The sequence below is a fragment of the Porites lutea genome, chromosome 4 (assembly GCF_958299795.1).
Source record: "Porites lutea chromosome 4, jaPorLute2.1, whole genome shotgun sequence".
Classification (NCBI taxonomy): Eukaryota; Metazoa; Cnidaria; class Anthozoa; order Scleractinia; family Poritidae; genus Porites; species Porites lutea.
Genome location: NC_133204.1, coordinates 10,800,466 through 10,818,280, shown reverse-complemented (window position 1 = coordinate 10,818,280; position 17,815 = coordinate 10,800,466). Strand labels below are relative to the sequence as shown.

The 17,815-nt window shown below is 39.5% G+C and overlaps 2 protein-coding genes across 2 annotated transcripts in view; one reads left to right on the top strand and one right to left on the bottom strand.

Annotated features, from left to right (window-relative positions):
• LOC140935840 (uncharacterized) overlaps nt 1-9,818 on the top strand; it is a 14,878-nt gene extending 5,060 nt beyond the window's left edge. The window contains exons 7-12 of the mRNA XM_073385415.1: nt 935-1,195; nt 1,871-2,026; nt 2,471-2,679; nt 5,097-5,252; nt 7,592-7,989; nt 9,143-9,818. Of these exons, the coding sequence (XP_073241516.1) occupies nt 935-1,195; nt 1,871-2,026; nt 2,471-2,679; nt 5,097-5,252; nt 7,592-7,989; nt 9,143-9,548 (1,586 nt within the window). The 3' untranslated portion in view covers nt 9,549-9,818. The remainder of the gene's footprint in view (nt 1-934; nt 1,196-1,870; nt 2,027-2,470; nt 2,680-5,096; nt 5,253-7,591; nt 7,990-9,142) is intronic.
• Nucleotides 9,819-13,488: 3,670 nt separating this feature from the next.
• On the bottom strand, nt 13,489-17,324 carry LOC140934861 (zinc finger protein AEBP2-like). Its single transcript, XM_073384423.1, has 5 exons — nt 17,026-17,324; nt 16,435-16,883; nt 15,546-15,667; nt 14,668-14,738; nt 13,489-13,636 (listed from the first exon to the last, which is right to left on the bottom strand). The coding sequence occupies exons 1-5, from the start codon at nt 17,316-17,318 to the stop codon at nt 13,489-13,491; spliced, it is 1,083 nt and encodes a 360-aa protein (XP_073240524.1). The 5' UTR covers nt 17,319-17,324.
• Nucleotides 17,325-17,815: the final 491 nt, after the last annotated feature.

Below are 17,815 nucleotides of genomic sequence, written 5' to 3'. Positions count from 1 at the left end.
AGGATACTTACGGGCCTCGAATGCAGAAACAATTTGCGTAACTCTTGGCATAAGTGCTTGATTCCTGGCAATGAACAACTTTTCGCGCTGTAAGTACCGTTACAGGAATACACGTGGACACTAGAATCTTGGTTTAGAACACTTAGTTATCAAGTACATTGATCTTAAAAGATTGCTAGATATATATATAAAACTGAATCGCATGGCAGGGTCTGTAGGATAAGTTGTTCATTGTCTAAGACTTCCAGTTGCTAGTTGGAAAGACCATGTTGCATGCTGGGGGCCATGTGCTTTTGTAATTCGCCATCTTGTGGGCATCTTGAATTGTTTACGGAATAAATCCTTGCTGGAAGCTTAAAAGTATTACAGGTTCCGCCGGTAATTCCTCCAGTTTTTGACTATAATGTTTGGTGACGTTCAAGCCTGCACCTTATCATATCAGCAGTTAGAAAACTGCAAAACAACAATATATTGAAACAAAAAAAACCTGGATCTCAGGTTGTCATCACTTGAAACGTTGAATTATCGAGTATCTTATGTCGGAACAGCTAACGAGAGAAGTATCACCACTTACTACTCTTTAAGACGCACCAACGGCAAACTCGCTATTCCTCTTCCCCATACAAACTTTATGAAAAATAGTTTCAGTCACTCTGGAGCTGTTCTTTGCAATAGTCTTCCTATTGAGCTGCGGCAGGCGAACTCTCTTGGGGCCTTCAGGGCTGGCTGCAAACAATTCTTCTAAAGATCTATCTATACGGTACTTATGTCAAGCAGGCTCTGAGTTTAACTAGGTTTCTTAATATTGTAAGTCATAGTAGTTTTAGTTTTGCATAGAAATAGTGTTTTTAACTCCTGATTAGTTGACCGTGTTAGATAAAGTCATTCATTCATAGATTTATAAAAAACTCAGTATATTTATTGTGCTTCTCAGATCAGTGGATTCACATTGCAGTAACCTATGGTGCTCAAAGCGGCCAGGCCAAGATCTACATCAACGGGAACATAAACAAGCAAGGGCCTGGGTCGGGAAGACTGTCAGAGGACTGGGACAGCTATGCAGCATTTGGCAAACACCAGGGATCAGTGACTGACGTCGATACATTGGATGAAGTGTACATGTACAGCAGAGAGCTGTCACCATTTGAAGTCAAAACACTTTACGACAATTGTAACTTCGGTTCAGCTAAAACTCGTGAGTTAACATGCGTAAAATACAGTGGCGGATCCAGACCTTCAGATAACAGGGGGCCCGGTCATCCAGACCCTGAGATAAGGCGAGGGCCCCGGTCATCCAGACCCTGAGATAAGGCGAGGGTCCCGGTCATCCAGACCTTCAGATAAGGCGAGGGCGGTTTTAGAAAAAATATATTTTTGGACCCTTCGGGCCTCAGTTTAGTCTAGAAATAAGGGGGTCGGGCCCCCGCGCCCTTTGCCTGGATCTGTCACTGCAATAACGTGGTCTGCCCGATGTCTTCAAGTGAACTGAGAATTTAATCATAGATTCACATTTATTTATTGCTTTCCTTTTGTTCTTCAATTTACTCCGAAGTTACTGTCATCTTGAAAATTTTTGGTGTATCATAGTAATGTTTCATCATCCTGATTTTATTTATATTTTAAGAATTGATTGACGATTACTACGAAAATCCCCAAGGCAAGAATCAACTTTATCTCGTACTTGGAAAAGTTGTTGGCAACAAGCTTTTCCTTTCTTTTTTGTGAAAGATAAAAAACGAGGGAGTCCATTAAATTCAATCAAATGTACCATCATTACCTACCCTACACAATAAAATATAAGAAGCCCATATTTTATTTTATTTATTTAATAATTTAATCGATTTATATCTTTGCTTCCTTGTCGTTTTAGCGAGCACGGGCCAAGTGTTCTACTTTGGGTTTGACCGCGTTTCAGGCAGTGCGGTGTATGATGATTCCGGAAGCGGAAATAACGGTGAACTCACCAGCCTCGCCACTGTGACTAAGACCAGCGGGAATTGTGGGAATGGTCTTCAGCTACATGGAGGTGAGTGAAGTGAGCAAACAAGCAATTGATATTAGGAGGCGCCATAAGCGCGCTATCTGGTGATATTTTATCTCAGTGTTATTTATGGTTCGAAGGAAGATTCAGAATTAAATCATCTTTTGGCGTGATTTCTACAGTGAATAGAGAAGAATTATTCGAGACAGGCCACAATTTCGTACACGGGTTGCTCACATAATTATGTTATGTTGTACCATCAAAATGAATTTAAACCACTTTAACCGCTTTTTTATTTGCTTGTTAAATTAAAAAGTATTATCATAGATTGAGCAGAATCCTTTGTCAGGGGCCTATTCATTTTTCGAACAAACTTTTCGGGCGGTTCTGTACAGTCTGTAAATTACAGATCCTAAATTTCGGCTAATACGAGGTCTTTACCAAACCTCAGAAAAAAGAAAGATCTGACGCATTTTAAAAATTTGTTAGGTAACATTCTCATCAACGGTCAGCTGGTGAAAAGGAAACCGCTGTTCAGTGTTACTATAGCGCTGTGGCTCAAACTTGATACCAATCGTGGTCAACAAACCATATTTAGCACGTGCAATCCGGACAATCCGTGGAATACTCGCGCCCAGTACTCACTTGAAATCATGGACGGGCGAGTGAGGTGGTTCCATCGGAACGAAAAATCGCAGGTAAAAAAATAGTTTACTTTGATTGTTGTTGTTGTTCTTTTTTGTTTTTGTTTTTAATTTTTTTTTATCATTATTACTATTTTTATTGTATAATTAAGGTGCAAGACCGCTACAAAAAAACCGTGTAAGATCAATCTTACTCAACGTCGGATCAAAAAAACAATCGCGATCAGTGAAATGAAAAGTAATAAGAGTATAAATTTTTGTCATAAAGACAACGGCAAGGACTGATCAAACAACGTGAATAGACGGTAGTTACAATATTTCGTCACGAATTCACAGAAAGGTATAGTTGCCATCATCATCATCCTAAATATTAATAATAATAATAATAATAATAATAGTAATAATGTTATTATTATTATTATTATTACTATTATTACTATTATCAAGAGATAATCTATAGTTCACACGAGCAAGGAAACAAAAGCGCAAATACAGGCACAAGAAATCTCATGTTTGAACTGCAACGAAGCAAACGCAAGCCCGTGCGCATCCGCCAAAGTAAGTGATGGATATACGTTCAGAAATTGTTTGTCTTGAACAAAACATTTACCTTGAATGGCCCGGGTGAATAAATTAACTATAGAAAAGAAAAACTATTTCCATTATGCCCGCCTCGTAGCTAAAGGCGAAAATATGGAGTTAATTGTATTTATTATGAAAGTCTGAATTTTTTCAGGCTATTCAGCTGTATGTGGTGATCTTCTCTGCATATATTTCTTCATCCCTCAGTTCAAATATATGAAATTCATATATTCATAATTACATCTTCATCTTACCTGGGCATACGCCACTTGCACATTTCACATTTCTCTTGGGACGGCTGTAATACCCGGGAGAGATGAAAAACGAATGTTATGCAAAATTTTGAGGGGCAAATAAGGTGCATTATGGGAGCTGTGCAAGTGGCGTATATTACGAACCAATCTGATGACCAGCTCCCAGTTGGCTTTCTAACTCAATAGGCCACTTCCGAGTTCCAAAAACCCTCACTTTCAAAACGAGGCTAGGAGCATAACCTTTCTTGTGAAAATGAGTTTTATTTGCATGAGAATGAAAAATGATTTCCATATCAAAGGCTGAGCACCCACCCTCGTTTTGAAACGGAGGCCCGGGGGAACTCGGAAATGGCCTATAGGTTAGAGCGCTGCACTGGTATCGCAGTGGTCAGGGTTCGTATCCGGCAAGCATAGCTGAATCTTTTCAGGCTTTCTTTGCACAACTGCATAAGTTGCGTATGTAACTGTGATGAGGTTCTCTGCATTTATCTTCCTCATCCCGCAGTTCAAATATATGAAATTCATATATTTATTATTTAATTTGTAAGTATTAGTAAAATGCTGGACAAGCTTGGAATAATTTCCACGCATTTTCACCAAAAATCCATCATTATTTCTCACCTTACTGGTCACCAGGCAGTCAGGAAATCCAGCTTTCCTTCTTGTTAATACACCATTTGTAGTGAAAAGAGTATTGGTTGATATCACTAAATTCTCACACGGCGTCCAAACTTAACTAACAACAAATGTCGAGGAAAAGAAACGATCAGTAGGCAAAATGCCAGATCTTTACGACGAGGGTGATGAATACCAGTAACAACGATGACATATTTCTTGAAGGTGGAGCAAACCTGTTGACTTTAAAGTGGCAGTGACAAGAAAATGTTAGTAGCACGTTCAAGGAGCACGACACAATAAATGAGATTAAGCCGGTCGCCTTTTTGCTGCTAACCAAACAACGATCTTCTCGTGAGACGGTACTTTCGGTAAAAGCCTCCTGCGCCTGGCTTCTGAATTCTATCATGTGTGCAGGCGTGCGAGTACCTTTCAGTCATTTTTAATTTTACCCTTTTTGCACCACTGAATTTCAACATTCTGCACTCAATTTCACGATTTTCCACAACATTTGGGATAAATTGACACATTCAACTCCAATCAGATTGCACGAATTCTTGTATGTATATTATTAGCGTTGGAATTGAACCATAATAATGCGAGACGTCATGAACGTGTTAAACAAAGTGGCGTTGGTAACCAGGTGTTCGTACTGTAAAAAGGATTCCCTATATAATATCGCCAATTCGCGACCCTCTCAGCAAAACACTGACCACTCAGATAAATAAAACTGCAGCACCTTGGCTTTATACAGAAAATTGAAAACTATTAAGGGCTCTGTTATATCAGCCTTCAAAATGGGTTTTTTTCGTCAAAAATATCATAATACTCTTTGTTACCCTCCACAATTTTGCTTAAGTACTGTTTTCAATTTCCCTTGGGACTTACAATCGCCCCAAGAAAATTTGAAAACAACCTCTATGCAAGGTGTTGGAGGAACAACAAAGAGCATTATGGAATTCTTGAAAAAGGCCTTTAAGACTTACGATGCACAAAATTGCTCTTCTTAACTTGCTTTAGACAGTGTTCAGCGCGGAGACAAATAACCCAGTGGTACCTGCACTTACGTGGACTCATATAAGCTGTACCTACACAGCGTCTGGAGGCAGATCGGAGATCTACGTAAATGGTGTGCTGAAGAAAGAAGAGTTTACGGGCTCTGGAATTCTGTCTCAGGTAAATCACTCATTGTTTATTAGTTTTATAGTTTTAACAGAATATCATAGCAAAGAACAAGACTGTCTTGGGGGATTCATGTCTGTCACATTTCAGACGGTTAATTTCCAAGATTATGGCAATGAGGTTTGCGAACTTCCGGGAATCAGACTCTCGTCTCTAAAAATAGTTATGAAATCTACATATCCCAAAGGCCCTCCCTCTCTCCCTTTATCCTATCTTGCAAATGATTAATAATGCATGAATTTCTTAAATGAAAACAAATTTTACTTGAAACTATAAAGTAGCCATCGCTTCTCCAAATCGCCGTTATTGAAAAATTAAATAGCTGAAAGAAAGCCAGAGTAGCCAGAAAGAAAAAATAAAACTCTTAACACCTCCTCTGCGAAACAGTCGTCTACATTGAGAAATATACCTTATTAGCTTTCATAGAATTAGTTTTCTTAGTCCTTACTCGCAGCGTGGGGTAAAGGTAAAATGAATAAGAAGACGAAAGAAGTACGAACGAGCAACTCTGTCAATCTACGGAGAGATTACTTTAATCTAGTCGTCCCTTAATAGTCTGACCTGCTCATACAATGTCCGGTTTACTGATCCCTCGAGTTTCTAGGTAACGTATTGTGAGCAGGTCTACATGCATCAAACTCGATCAGCTTATTTTGCATACATCCATATTTTCTTCACTATTTTCCCAATTCTTATGCTACCAATAAGAAAAATTAAAAACATCACATTTTATTATATGGCTGGCTCAACGAGCGCGCAATAAGAGTGCCAATACGAGCGCGCGTATTGGCTACCTCAACGCGGGCCAAGATCATATAGGCCTGGATTTTTCGTTCCGCTCCCACAGGAAAAACTTCTTTTTGTCATATCATAAATCCTTTTTTGGCCAAGCTTATTTGATCACGATGGCTAGACATTGGCCCCGCTCAAAACACACAAAAAAACTTGGCTAAAATGTGCAGCCATATTGACCATATGCACGCTTAAAAGTGCTGTGAGACGGGACCTACGGTTTTTCGTCCTTATCCGAGAGGACTAGAAAGTCTAACCACTTGCAGATATCATTACAAAGGCAGCACTTTCTTCTCAGTTATTGCTCCCGCAGGGATTTCACCCAGAGAGCAAAATCCCGGGAAGACGTCCTAGTAGCTCGCGCGTATATATAGGAAGGTACTTACAGCTGAAATATGTAGTTGGTATACCAGAAAGAATCTCGATTTGCTTGACAGGGGCCGCACGGAATCGTTAGGTAATGATGACATTCCGCAAGTCAAAAGAAATGGTTAGAATGACGTAAAACAGAAAATGCCCTAAGGGGCCGCTTAGGTTATCGATTTTGTGACACTTATCATACAGTCACACTTCGATACGCTTTTGCGTTACTTTTGTTCAATGACCTTCTAAGGAGCAGCTGTTTTGAAAGTTATGGACCGAAAGACAATCGTTAAGCGCCGATGAAGTTATAAGGGGCGTGTATCTGTGTATATATAAACACTCGAAGGGTTTGCCAGACACGAGTTTATCATTTACCAAGCTTTGATTGGAAACGATTTGCCAGACACAACTCACTTTGGGGGAATCGAATAAGACTCAGTCCACAAACAAGCAAGTTTACCAATGCAAACGAGTGAATCAAGCTCGCTTATCAGCAGAATGATGGACGATTACAGAAATTCGCTAACAATTTAATTCTGTACTGACGTATTTCCTGCACACAGATGTTCCTCTACAAAGCCTTTTTTGAAGCAAAGTATCGTCTTAATAGTTAAAAAAAAAATGACTAGAACGCGAACGTGAATTGATCAAACCTTCAATTTCTAGGGCTTACTTTCCGGCTAATAAAATGAACTGTATGTAAAAAGTGCAAGAGAAATTACAACTTCAAATCGAATCTTTTCCTGTAGTTTAAAAAACTTTCGAAACCGAGAATGTTTGATCAAAGCTGCGTAAATCGATAGGAATAAGTGCATGGAACCTTTCGTTTCAGCTATTGTATGGAATATGTGTGAAAATTTTCAATATGAAGCGGTATATTGAACCCTGACACAAAGACCATTAATACAATTGAACGTATAACATATAGAACCGGGGCATCTGTAGTAATCAAAGACCCTAAGTGTTGGTCCGGCCTTGCCTAGTCCCTTGGTCTTATTATTCCGCGCAGCCAAAGCGGTTCGCGTCACGTGGTCTAAGCGAAGTTAATTGACCGAGAGGGATTAGGAAAAGGCCGGGACTAGGTAAGGTCCGGTCGGGGTTTAAACCCGCGACCTCCCGCTCAGCTGACCGGGGCTCTCTCAACTGAGCTAACCCGGTCGTCTGTTTGATTCTTTCAGGACTGGGCGGGTAAAGTCAGCATTGGAAAGTCTTATGAAAAAGCAGCTGACGGAAAGTGGGTGGAAACTAATCCGCTTTATGGCGTTATCGACGAATTTTATTTATTCGAACGCCCGCTCAAACAAAACGAAATCACCCTGCTGGCACAGACGTGCAATTATGAAAGAGCAGTGGTTCACTACGGCTTTGACCTATTCACTGGTACAACGGTGTATGACCAGTCGGGTCTGGCGAACAATGGCTTAGCTATCAATGGGACGACTACGTCTCTTAATGGGACGTGTGGCAAGGCCGTTAATATGACCTTGGGACAAATAAGGCTGCCTGGAGATGCGTTCAGGGAGAAACCTCAAAAAGCCATCACGATATCAGTATGGGTCAAGCTACAAACAAACAGGTACTGTAATATTGATGCTTATACTTGGTGGAGATGACTGTATACGGTTTGCAAATATTCGGCCTGTTAGGTTCCAGAATAACTCCCTGATAAGAAACAATTCAAGTGAGACCGCGATGTCCCTTAGCAAGAGATCGGGTATTCAATCCACTTTTTTTTTTGTCAGTATAATGATACTTGTCATGATTTCTAGCAAGTAGGGTTATTTTATTGTTGCTTGATTATTGAGTAACTTTCTGACTTCCTGGACCTTACGGTTTTCATCCATCCCCATTCATTTATCAAATTTATAGGTCAGTCCGTAATTTGAACAGGGTCATAAAGCATGTTCAAGCTTCTGTGGGGGTGGTCTAAATATCAAGCAGATTCAGCAAAGACACCGTGGCGGCAGAGACGACGGCGCGTTCAGTCCTTTCTGCGCGCTTTAGCGTTCTTATTTAAGGTTGTGCTATCTTTACGAAATCTACCTTTTTGTTGTCTTCTCAACCTATCCCCATCACCTGTCACACACTTCAGACTATCCAAAGGTAAAACAACTCATTTTCGTTTTTCGAAACCTTTTTAGGGTGCGTTCGATCGATCATATTCCGGAATAAGTATGTTGCGAACCTCTTCAACCACATATTTTTTTGACCACTGGAATGTTTCATTCATCTTAATTTTTGATGTTCATCAGATTGCTGGATTTCACTATGCAATGGAAGTCAAAACAAGTGATTTTGTACTGTTTAAAAAACGAGCAGGAGTGTATTATCAGAAAAACTCGACGCGAAGCCGAGAGTATTAAACCTGCTGATAATACACGTCTGCGAGTTTTTTTAACAGCTTCAAAAGCTCTGATATAGATCAACTCATTCTTGCGCTAATATTTAGATTTGGGGTTATTTTGGTCTAAAAAACTGGACGTAAAGTTTGGTCGTGTCTTTATCAGATATAAAGATATTAATTTCCTTTGTTTTTTTCTTTGCAAATTATTAATCAAGTTTTTCAATTAGAGTATATTCCATGCATTCTTCCGAAATACTGTCAATTGAACGCGCCCTTTGTTTAAGGCAGATAACAGTAAATTGTTTTGCCCTGCTACGTATTTCTCTTTAGTTCGCTCTTAGAAAAATGATTTATATCTTTTGCTTCTCTGGGCAATTTTTCGCAGGGGTCGTCACGAGATATTCAACACAATCGGTAGCCATTCAGATCACAAACACGATCAGTACGACTTCGCAGTGCAGGATGGGAAGGTTATCTGGTATCACCACCAAGAAAATGACAAGGAAGTTTTCAATGTCGTCACCCTTCCCTGCATTCCGGCGCATAACTGGACGCACATAGCCGTCACGTATGATTCGCAAGCCATGTTGGCCATAGTTTACGTGAATGGAATTCTTGTGAAGGCAAAGTCAGCGAGTGGAGATCTTTCCCAGGACTGGGGTCATTTTGCGGGCATTGGAAGACATTTTTACGAAGGGACTTTTTTGTCAGGACTAATTGACGAATTTATAGTTTATAACTATGCACTCAACGACACGATTAGGTATCTGGCGCAAGGTCGCTGCTGGTGAAAAGAACACCTTAAGAATATTAATAGTGTTAATGTTTTTGAAGACAAGCGTAGCTATTTTGAGCGTTTTTATATTCCTATTAAAATTTGAGTTAGAAGCTTGCAAATGAGGTGAGCAAAGGCCAAAAACTAGAAGGAAATGTGCGGAAGAGTTTGAAACACATTAATCTTGATGGCTTAAAAAATAAGGCTGGTCACAAAGTCCGAACTTAGATCTGAATGGGAGAGTCTGACCAAAAATACATTTGACTTTAATACAATCTGTGCATGTATACATGGAAAATCAACAATAGGTTCTGACCCCAGCTTAAACAAAGGCTTTATTTGTAATACGTTAATAATCCCAGAGGATTAGAGTAGTCGTTAGCTAATTTGAGAATTCAAGGACCAGGATGATAATACTACAATCCCGCACAGGACACCCACCGTTTTGTGATAAGTGCATGTTAAATGGAAGCCATCTCTGTTTATCCGAGGTTTCTTGTCGTGTGATATTGAAACAATCACAGGAGGCAAGAACGTTCTATGAGAAGCAATTGTGTACGTAAAACCTCACCTGCAATGATTACGATGGTGCCCAAGCCCCCCTCTGCATTCCGCTTTCCTTATGGACACCTCTATAAGTCCAGCTCCTTCTTAAACGGACGTCTTAGAAGGAGTTGACAGTGTTATTTTTGTGTTAGTTTTATTTACGGCAAACCACGCAAACGTTACTGTCGACCTTTGGTGGCACCGAAATTGGAAGGGGAAACAGTAGATTTCACTTGGGGGCCTGTTGCACAAGGATCACAAGAAAGCTTATCTGGTATAAATAGATCTATTAGAGATTTTTATTAAACATGTTAAACAAGCCCTGGCTCGAAAATTTCATCTCGTTCTTCACCCAGTATAAAGACTATTTATATATTAAGCGATAAACAAACGGACACAGGTGTAAAAACAGTATCGGCGATCAGAAAGATGGTATGAGTGGAGCATTGTTTTGATGGACCACTATTTCATCAAGGGTATAACAATACACATCAAGCTCTTTGCGTCGCAAAAATTGATAAAGCCACAGGAATATAGGCGTCTTGGCATGTGAAAATTCTCCCACGAATAGCTTGCGAGCGCCTTTTTGTTTCGAACGCCAAGGAAAGCTATGTGGAAGAAAAACGCCTGCTCTTGTAGAATTGCGCCCTTTGAGAGGTGGGTGTAAGAAAGGGAGAAAAAGGTGTGCGAAACTTACAAACAAACAAACAAACAAAGAGAGAGAAAAGATAACACTCTTAGACACAAAAGACACCAGTTCAATGCCTAGCAAGTTACGTGTGACTTTTATACAGCGTTTCGTCCACGGAAAATACAATGCAATAATAAATAGATATAATCCTGCGGCTATCAAAGCCACAGCTAGCGAGATGCGTCTGTACAGTACTGTAAAGTGCGTTCGACTCGCCTTTAAAACCGGAAAGCTTTATTCCCCCCCCAAAAAAAACTACAGAGATACAACCAGAACAAAACAGCAGTAAGCGTAGGACACTTCTTCCTAAACACGGGCTTACGGTGTATAGTCGTTTCGCTCCACGTTTTTCTAACCCACTTGTAGCCGAGTTCATTCTAAGTGTTTTTAAAACGGTTTAATACAAAAAGGCGGTGGCAGGGAATAGACTTATGATGAAGCGAAACGACTGTGCAGCGAAATGACTTCATTATGAAGCGAAACGAGTTTGTAGCGAAACGACCGGTAACCACACTTACACATCCTACTTACAAAAAAGTCGAATATACTCGTACACAGTTGGAGAACTCTCTTTAAGTCGCACACCTTCGAGACCAGCTCTTTCTGGACGCCCTAAAAAGAGTTCAGTGTTTCTGTCAAAGCAAAACAAGCAGTAAGGGTTATCCCCTTCATTTAAACCTGTTTTATCTGAGATTTCCGGGATCCTTTACTAACACTCATAGGAAAGACAAAATTAAACTAGTCGGAATCGGCCGCACGAACGCACTTTAAGTAACCGGTAACTGATGGATGCGATGATAAGTCCGTGGGCAAGACTACGATGGCTTCCAAAGAGAACATGTTGACTGGGCACCAATGGATCATTTTGTATTTCCAGTAATGTACTGGGACTAGCTTTCAGTCAAGGCTTACCCCTGGGGGTAGGGGAGAGGAGATTCTCAACGGAGAAAGAAGTAGCCTGTGCACAGAACCCCCTCTCCCCTCAGGCTAAGGAAGCAGAAAGGGGAGGAGAAGTTTCTCTCCCTTCGCTGTCTCCCCTTTTGCTTATCTCCTCCCTTCCCCCACTTAAATCCCTGGTACTCAGGCTAGGAACTCCTTCCCCCATTAGCCTCGACCTCACGCTAGTTCCCATACATTTTGGAGAATACAAAATAATAAAGTCTGTTGTAAATAATTATGTAAAGGCAGCTGCAACCGAAGCATAAAACAAAATGGCGGGGCCGCTTATTCCCAACCCAAGGTTTTTACTACACTCATTGGTCCGAGATAAGAAGTTGTTTATCCTAACTATTATCTATACAGTCAATGAATTTAAAAAAATGGTTTCGAGTAAAAATAGAAAGGTGGAAAAACAATTAAGCTACCTGACTATTTTTACTCCAGAGCTGTCGGTAAGAAGATGAGTACCAGTTGTTTCTTTTCTTACTAGGGAGCTGATATTACACGAGACGATTCGCAACGACGATTTTTAGTGCAACACAGCGTTGCGACATTGTTGCGACATTGTTTCGAATGGTTACAACAGTGTTCCAACATTGCAATGTTGTGTTGTGCGAAAAATCGTCGTTGCCAATCGTCCTGTGTAACATCACCTTAAGCAACGACAACGGCGACGGCAACAAAAATGGCAAAAAAGCAACAGGTCCAGATAAGCAAAACAATAAATTTGCACGTCGTTGCACGACTACAACGCGAAAATGCCTAATTTCACGTTTGTCGACGACGGGAAGACAAATCAACCATTTTCCTTTTTCTTTTCCTGAACTTTGATACAATCCTTTAGAATTCAACTCAAAGGAATTTGCCAACATTTGACAAATTAAACGAGACGGAATAAGCGCGATAAAGTTTGAGGCAGCGCGACTTCACTTTTTAAGTGACGTTTTCGTAGACGTCGCCGTCGTTATTGCTTAAGCTCCCTGATATTAACATGAACAGACGTTGGTAATGATATGGCGCAAAATGTTGGAAATTATTTTTAAAAATTTAGCCTCCACGTGAATTGACTGTGCTGAGTCCACGAGGGGCCATTAAGGTCCGTTTTCTACATCTATTTTCCACCGAAAAATCAATCAGCAGACGAAACTATTCAAGCTCCAATAATGTGTAAAAGCTATTCTTCTCTATTGTTTGCTTGACTGAGAACATTTGACAAAAACACCAATCTAAGGGCCTGTTTACATGGAGTGGGGGACCCCGGTCTAGTGGGGTTGGTTTCTTTTGTTTTCACGCTCTGTGGGACACAAAACAAGAGAAACTTACCCCACTAGACCGGGGTCCCCCACTCCATGTAAACAGGGTCTAAATTTGCAGTGGAGAAGAATCAAATTCAAAGTAGAAGACATTTGGCTCGGGCTAAAACTTCCCAAACAGTTATTAAAATGTAAAACACGAAAAATTACGTTCGTAAAGGGCGCGAAAAGACCAGTGTTCGTCGGAAACTAACAGCGATACAGAAAGAAAAAGACTTTCCAAAAAAGTATTTCTTGCGATCATCTTTTAGTATTTCACGAATGTAAGGAAATAAAGTAGTTAACTATAAATTACCCTACGAGCAAGCTCTCCATAGCGAGTGTCGAGCGAAGCAAGCCGAGCGGGGTGGAGGAAATCCTCTTCCGTTGATCTCGAGTCTCCTATCGATTGCCGCGCGAGCGTGTCTTCTCACGATGTCCCCAAGATGGGGAGTTTGCTCGCAGGCTATTAACAAATGTATAAACCATTATTTTCGATGATGCTTTCTATGGGAAAGACGTCTGTAGAAAGAAGGATCTAGATCGGCAGCTACGTCGTTGGGAAGCTTAGAAATGTGTACTGTGCGTGTTCTATGCTTCTGGACATCGTTTAAAGGAACCCATTCGTCTGGCAATCTGTAAACCAAGTATGACAGGTCAATTAATATCATTCAAATTTCATCACATTACTAGACACATGACTAGAAAGACTTTCTCAAAGTCAGTCGCTTCTCGTTCCGGTTCCGGTAGTAGGGCCCCTTTCCCGCAGAAAACATAAAGAATCTCCCTCTCACGCTTCGCGCGCCTGAAAAAGTTTGAGTGACAGTAGATAGAAAGCGCACGAGAGGTGAGCGACGAAGCCGCCATGAACGAGGGCGGAAGCCCAAGCGACTAAAAATCTCTCATCCTTTTTTCCATTTTTTTGCATAAACTCGGTCTACTTGGTTGACATTTTTATTTGCCTTGCGGATTAAAATAACTGTCTTCATTAATATCAATATCACAAATTAAACACAACTGAAAAATAATGTGGCAAAATAATTGCTTTTGGTAATCTACAATGTATGTCAGGAACGATTAATAAGGTCACAATGAATGTCATCAGTTAAGTTACTAAACCAGAAGGAAAATTTGAGGTGTAATCTACAATGTATGTCATGAACGATTCATAAGGTCACAATGAATGCCATCAGTTAAGAGCATTTTTTCTTTCAGAAATCTCAAGATACTAGATTTGTGCATGCCAAAGAATGAAACAACATTCTGTGCAGTTAAAATACGATGAGGTAGGGCCATCACGTTGCTGAGTGATCAGTATTGTTTGTTTCTTTTCCCTTATTGAATTAAGTCCGTGTTGTTTTTGTCAACTTGCCATCAGTATAGAACTTAGAGTGTGAGTGACCATCTTTTAAAAAATAATATAATAATAATGGTAACAACAATAATAATAATATAATATTAAATCAATAATAGTAATAATAATAAAAATGACAATCATAAGTTAAAACAAATGAGAAATTTATTTCTACACAAACTTACATATAATAATAGTAACAATAATAATAATAATAATAACATCAAATCAATAATAGTAATAATAATGATAACAATAATGACAATAATAATAAGTTAAAACAAATGAGAAATTTATTTCTACACAAACTTACATGTCTTCAGGTAACCATCTTAGAAGAACGTCTATGTTCCCTGACTTCTCTTCAGTTCTTCGTCCAAGTACCTGCCATTTATTGAAAGCATTAACATCAATATTACCTCTTTCATTTCTCTCATTTACTATAAGCTAGGAAACCAACAGCTTCTATTGGAAACACCTGTGTGTGATCATAACTTGAACTGCTAAGTGAAGAGAATTCATATTCATGTCAAGTTTTAGCACGATAAGTTCTCAAAAGGTAGAGATGTCAAAAATGTTATATTTGCTAAAACAGCCCTGTCTAAAAGAGTGCATTGCCAGAATAATTTAGATGAGGATTTAAAACCATTCAAGGAATCCACAAACTTTGCAAAACATTGCTTTCAGTTTGAAATTGATAAGCAAGTACAAAATAATGAATAATATTGGCAAAGGTTCATTGTTTAACACTATGTTACAACAAGAAGAGATAATGCAGGTTGGTCATCAAACCGAGGCTGCAAATAACAGTGAACATCACTGATGAAGGGATCCAGATGAGTTCCAAAAGCTCTGCATAACTTTCAAGAATTTGGTGGTTTTAGCTAATATTTTTTTGCAATGTAATGTCCTAACAGCCAAATCTTCCTTCTGTCAAGAAGAGAAGACTTGTCTTTAAAAATCTGCACACAGCCTTACTTCCTATTATGGCATAACATGAACACAACATAAACAGTACATAATGATTTACACAACCAAATAGAAATCAATTTTTCATCTCACCCAGCTACATGCAATATTCTGTTTCTGTTGATATGTTGCAAGAACAGTTTGACGGGCCAACTCGAAGTGGATATTTACATAACCATCACATGTTTAAATGGCATTAAGGGAGAGGGTGATACCACTAACCTTGCTCTGGAAGACAATGTTTGCACCATCTATGCCCAATCTATAGCATGATACAGGCATTACATATGGGAGCTTTTCTTTTATACTTGATACAGCATGTTGGTCGATGAAGTCCTCCTTCACTGCAATAATAAGCATCAAAAAATTGACCCATCTCATCAAAATACAACTAATGGTGCTATCTGGTTACAATGACTTTCTCAAGTTAACACTCCTGACATTTGGTTCAATCAGCAGTTTGGCCTTCACTAATATATTTGTATTAGAAAGGGGTTTCATTCCTTTTCCTTACAGCCATTAATCTTGCCCAACCACGAGGAAACTGCATGCAAGCCCCTTAGAGATTTATTTTTCAAACAATAAACTTATTTATTACAGTCAAACCCTGCTTTACGGACACCTGATTAATACCAACACCTAATTATTACAGACAGTTTGCTTTGTCCCTGGGGAAAGAAAGCCCTTATATGTTCTTTAAATTCAACCCAGTTAAAACAGAAACCCTGATAAAATAGACGCTTTCTATGGCTCAGTTAGTGTCTGTATTAACAGGGTTTCACCATAAAATCACTTTGAAGAGGCCTTCCCACTGCCCATGCTGTGTAGTACAAAGGAACCTCTTGATTTCTGCTACTTTCTCTGATAGTCGACCCAGGGCTTAGCCCTCCCAACAACTATTTGCCCACAGGTGTCACAAAAGTGTTGAGATTGCCTGAGTCAAAGTTCGTAATCTCATCCCGCATATTTTCTTATGTTAATTTGAATCAATTTTCTTTTTCCTTTGGGGGAAGAAGAAAAATTCTGAAACGGAATTCTGTACAATTAGAATTCCGCTATGATAGCCTTCCAAAAGTGAAATATTCAACAATATTAGACGAAGCAGACCAACCTTGAGCTGGAGGTCTTGCTTGCCGGACAATCCTCAATTTCTTCTTCTTCTTTTTCATCACTTTTTTAGGCGACGAATCGTTTTCCGATCTCTGTCTTTTCGATGGTTTTGAGTCGTTGAAGTGCGATGGTACATGTCTAGCAAGGCCCTCTCGGGACGAAAATGTCAATGAGCATCCACTTATCATACACTTAAAGGGTTTAACACCCGTGTGTGCGTTGACGTGTTTTGATAGCCATGAATGTGATAAACTCGGTTTGTCAAACACTTTGCAGCCTTCCCACAAACACACAAACACATCATGAGAAGCCATTGGCTCAACATGAGCGGTCTTTACATGTTCCGATAACTCCGAGGCATTTTTAACCATTACATTACAGGAAATCCATTTGCATTCTACAGTTCTTGTACCCCCAGTTGTAACATCTTTCGACTCCTGCCTGGCCTTCCTAAGAAGGGGAAAAAATAAGAAGCTTTTAAAAAACAAGATCTCAAACTTGTACAGTGAACGCAACGGGTGCTTTGGGGACTTTCTAGGGTACCTGTTAGTGATGGGAAGGCATATTGAATGAGTAATAATAACATACTTACTCTCTACAGTTTTCTTGTGAAGAACAAGCTTCGATATTTCCTAGTTCTCTCTTTTTATGATGCAAGACACCAAAACTAGTTTCGTGAGATGAGACACCGAACTGGCAATTGCCCGCAAAAGAGTCGTCGGATTTGGATGGCTGTTTTGAATTACTGGTAGAGCAATTTTCATTCCCTCTTATCTCAATGTCCGGAGTACTACATAAACTGTTTGGTGTTCCAGTCCCGACTGATTCAAGCTCGATTGTTGTATGACAACTGGACGATTCAAACTCTTCTACAGCATCCGCCATGTTTTGCTACCCTAATCAGCAATCACGTGGAATTAAAACGCGTTTGTTTTAAGGCAACCAATCAGAAGTCTTTATCAGACCAAAGCATGTTATGGGAAAATGCCAAAAATTTAAAAAACAATAGCAACAAAAAACAAATTTCAGCTTTTTAAACTGTAAATTAATTATGTGAGTTGTTGAACCAAAAAAAAAAAAGAATGAATTAACAGTTTTAAAAATTTCTTTTATCGACCAATGGTCGATGTTGCAATTCTTACATTTCGGGTCAGGGTTGGAAAATTACAACATAAATCCTTATCGTAGGTTATTTTTTCTCTTATATTATCATTATTTTTTGGATTCGTTTTAATAATGTGAAACAAATTCTACCCTACACTACCCTTGAATAGTAGAAAGACTTTCAATTATCCATACCCTACCTCACCCTAGCACGTAAGCTGTGAATGACTTCCAAATAAGGAAATTTACGCGTCATCCAACACGTGTCAAAACCGCGT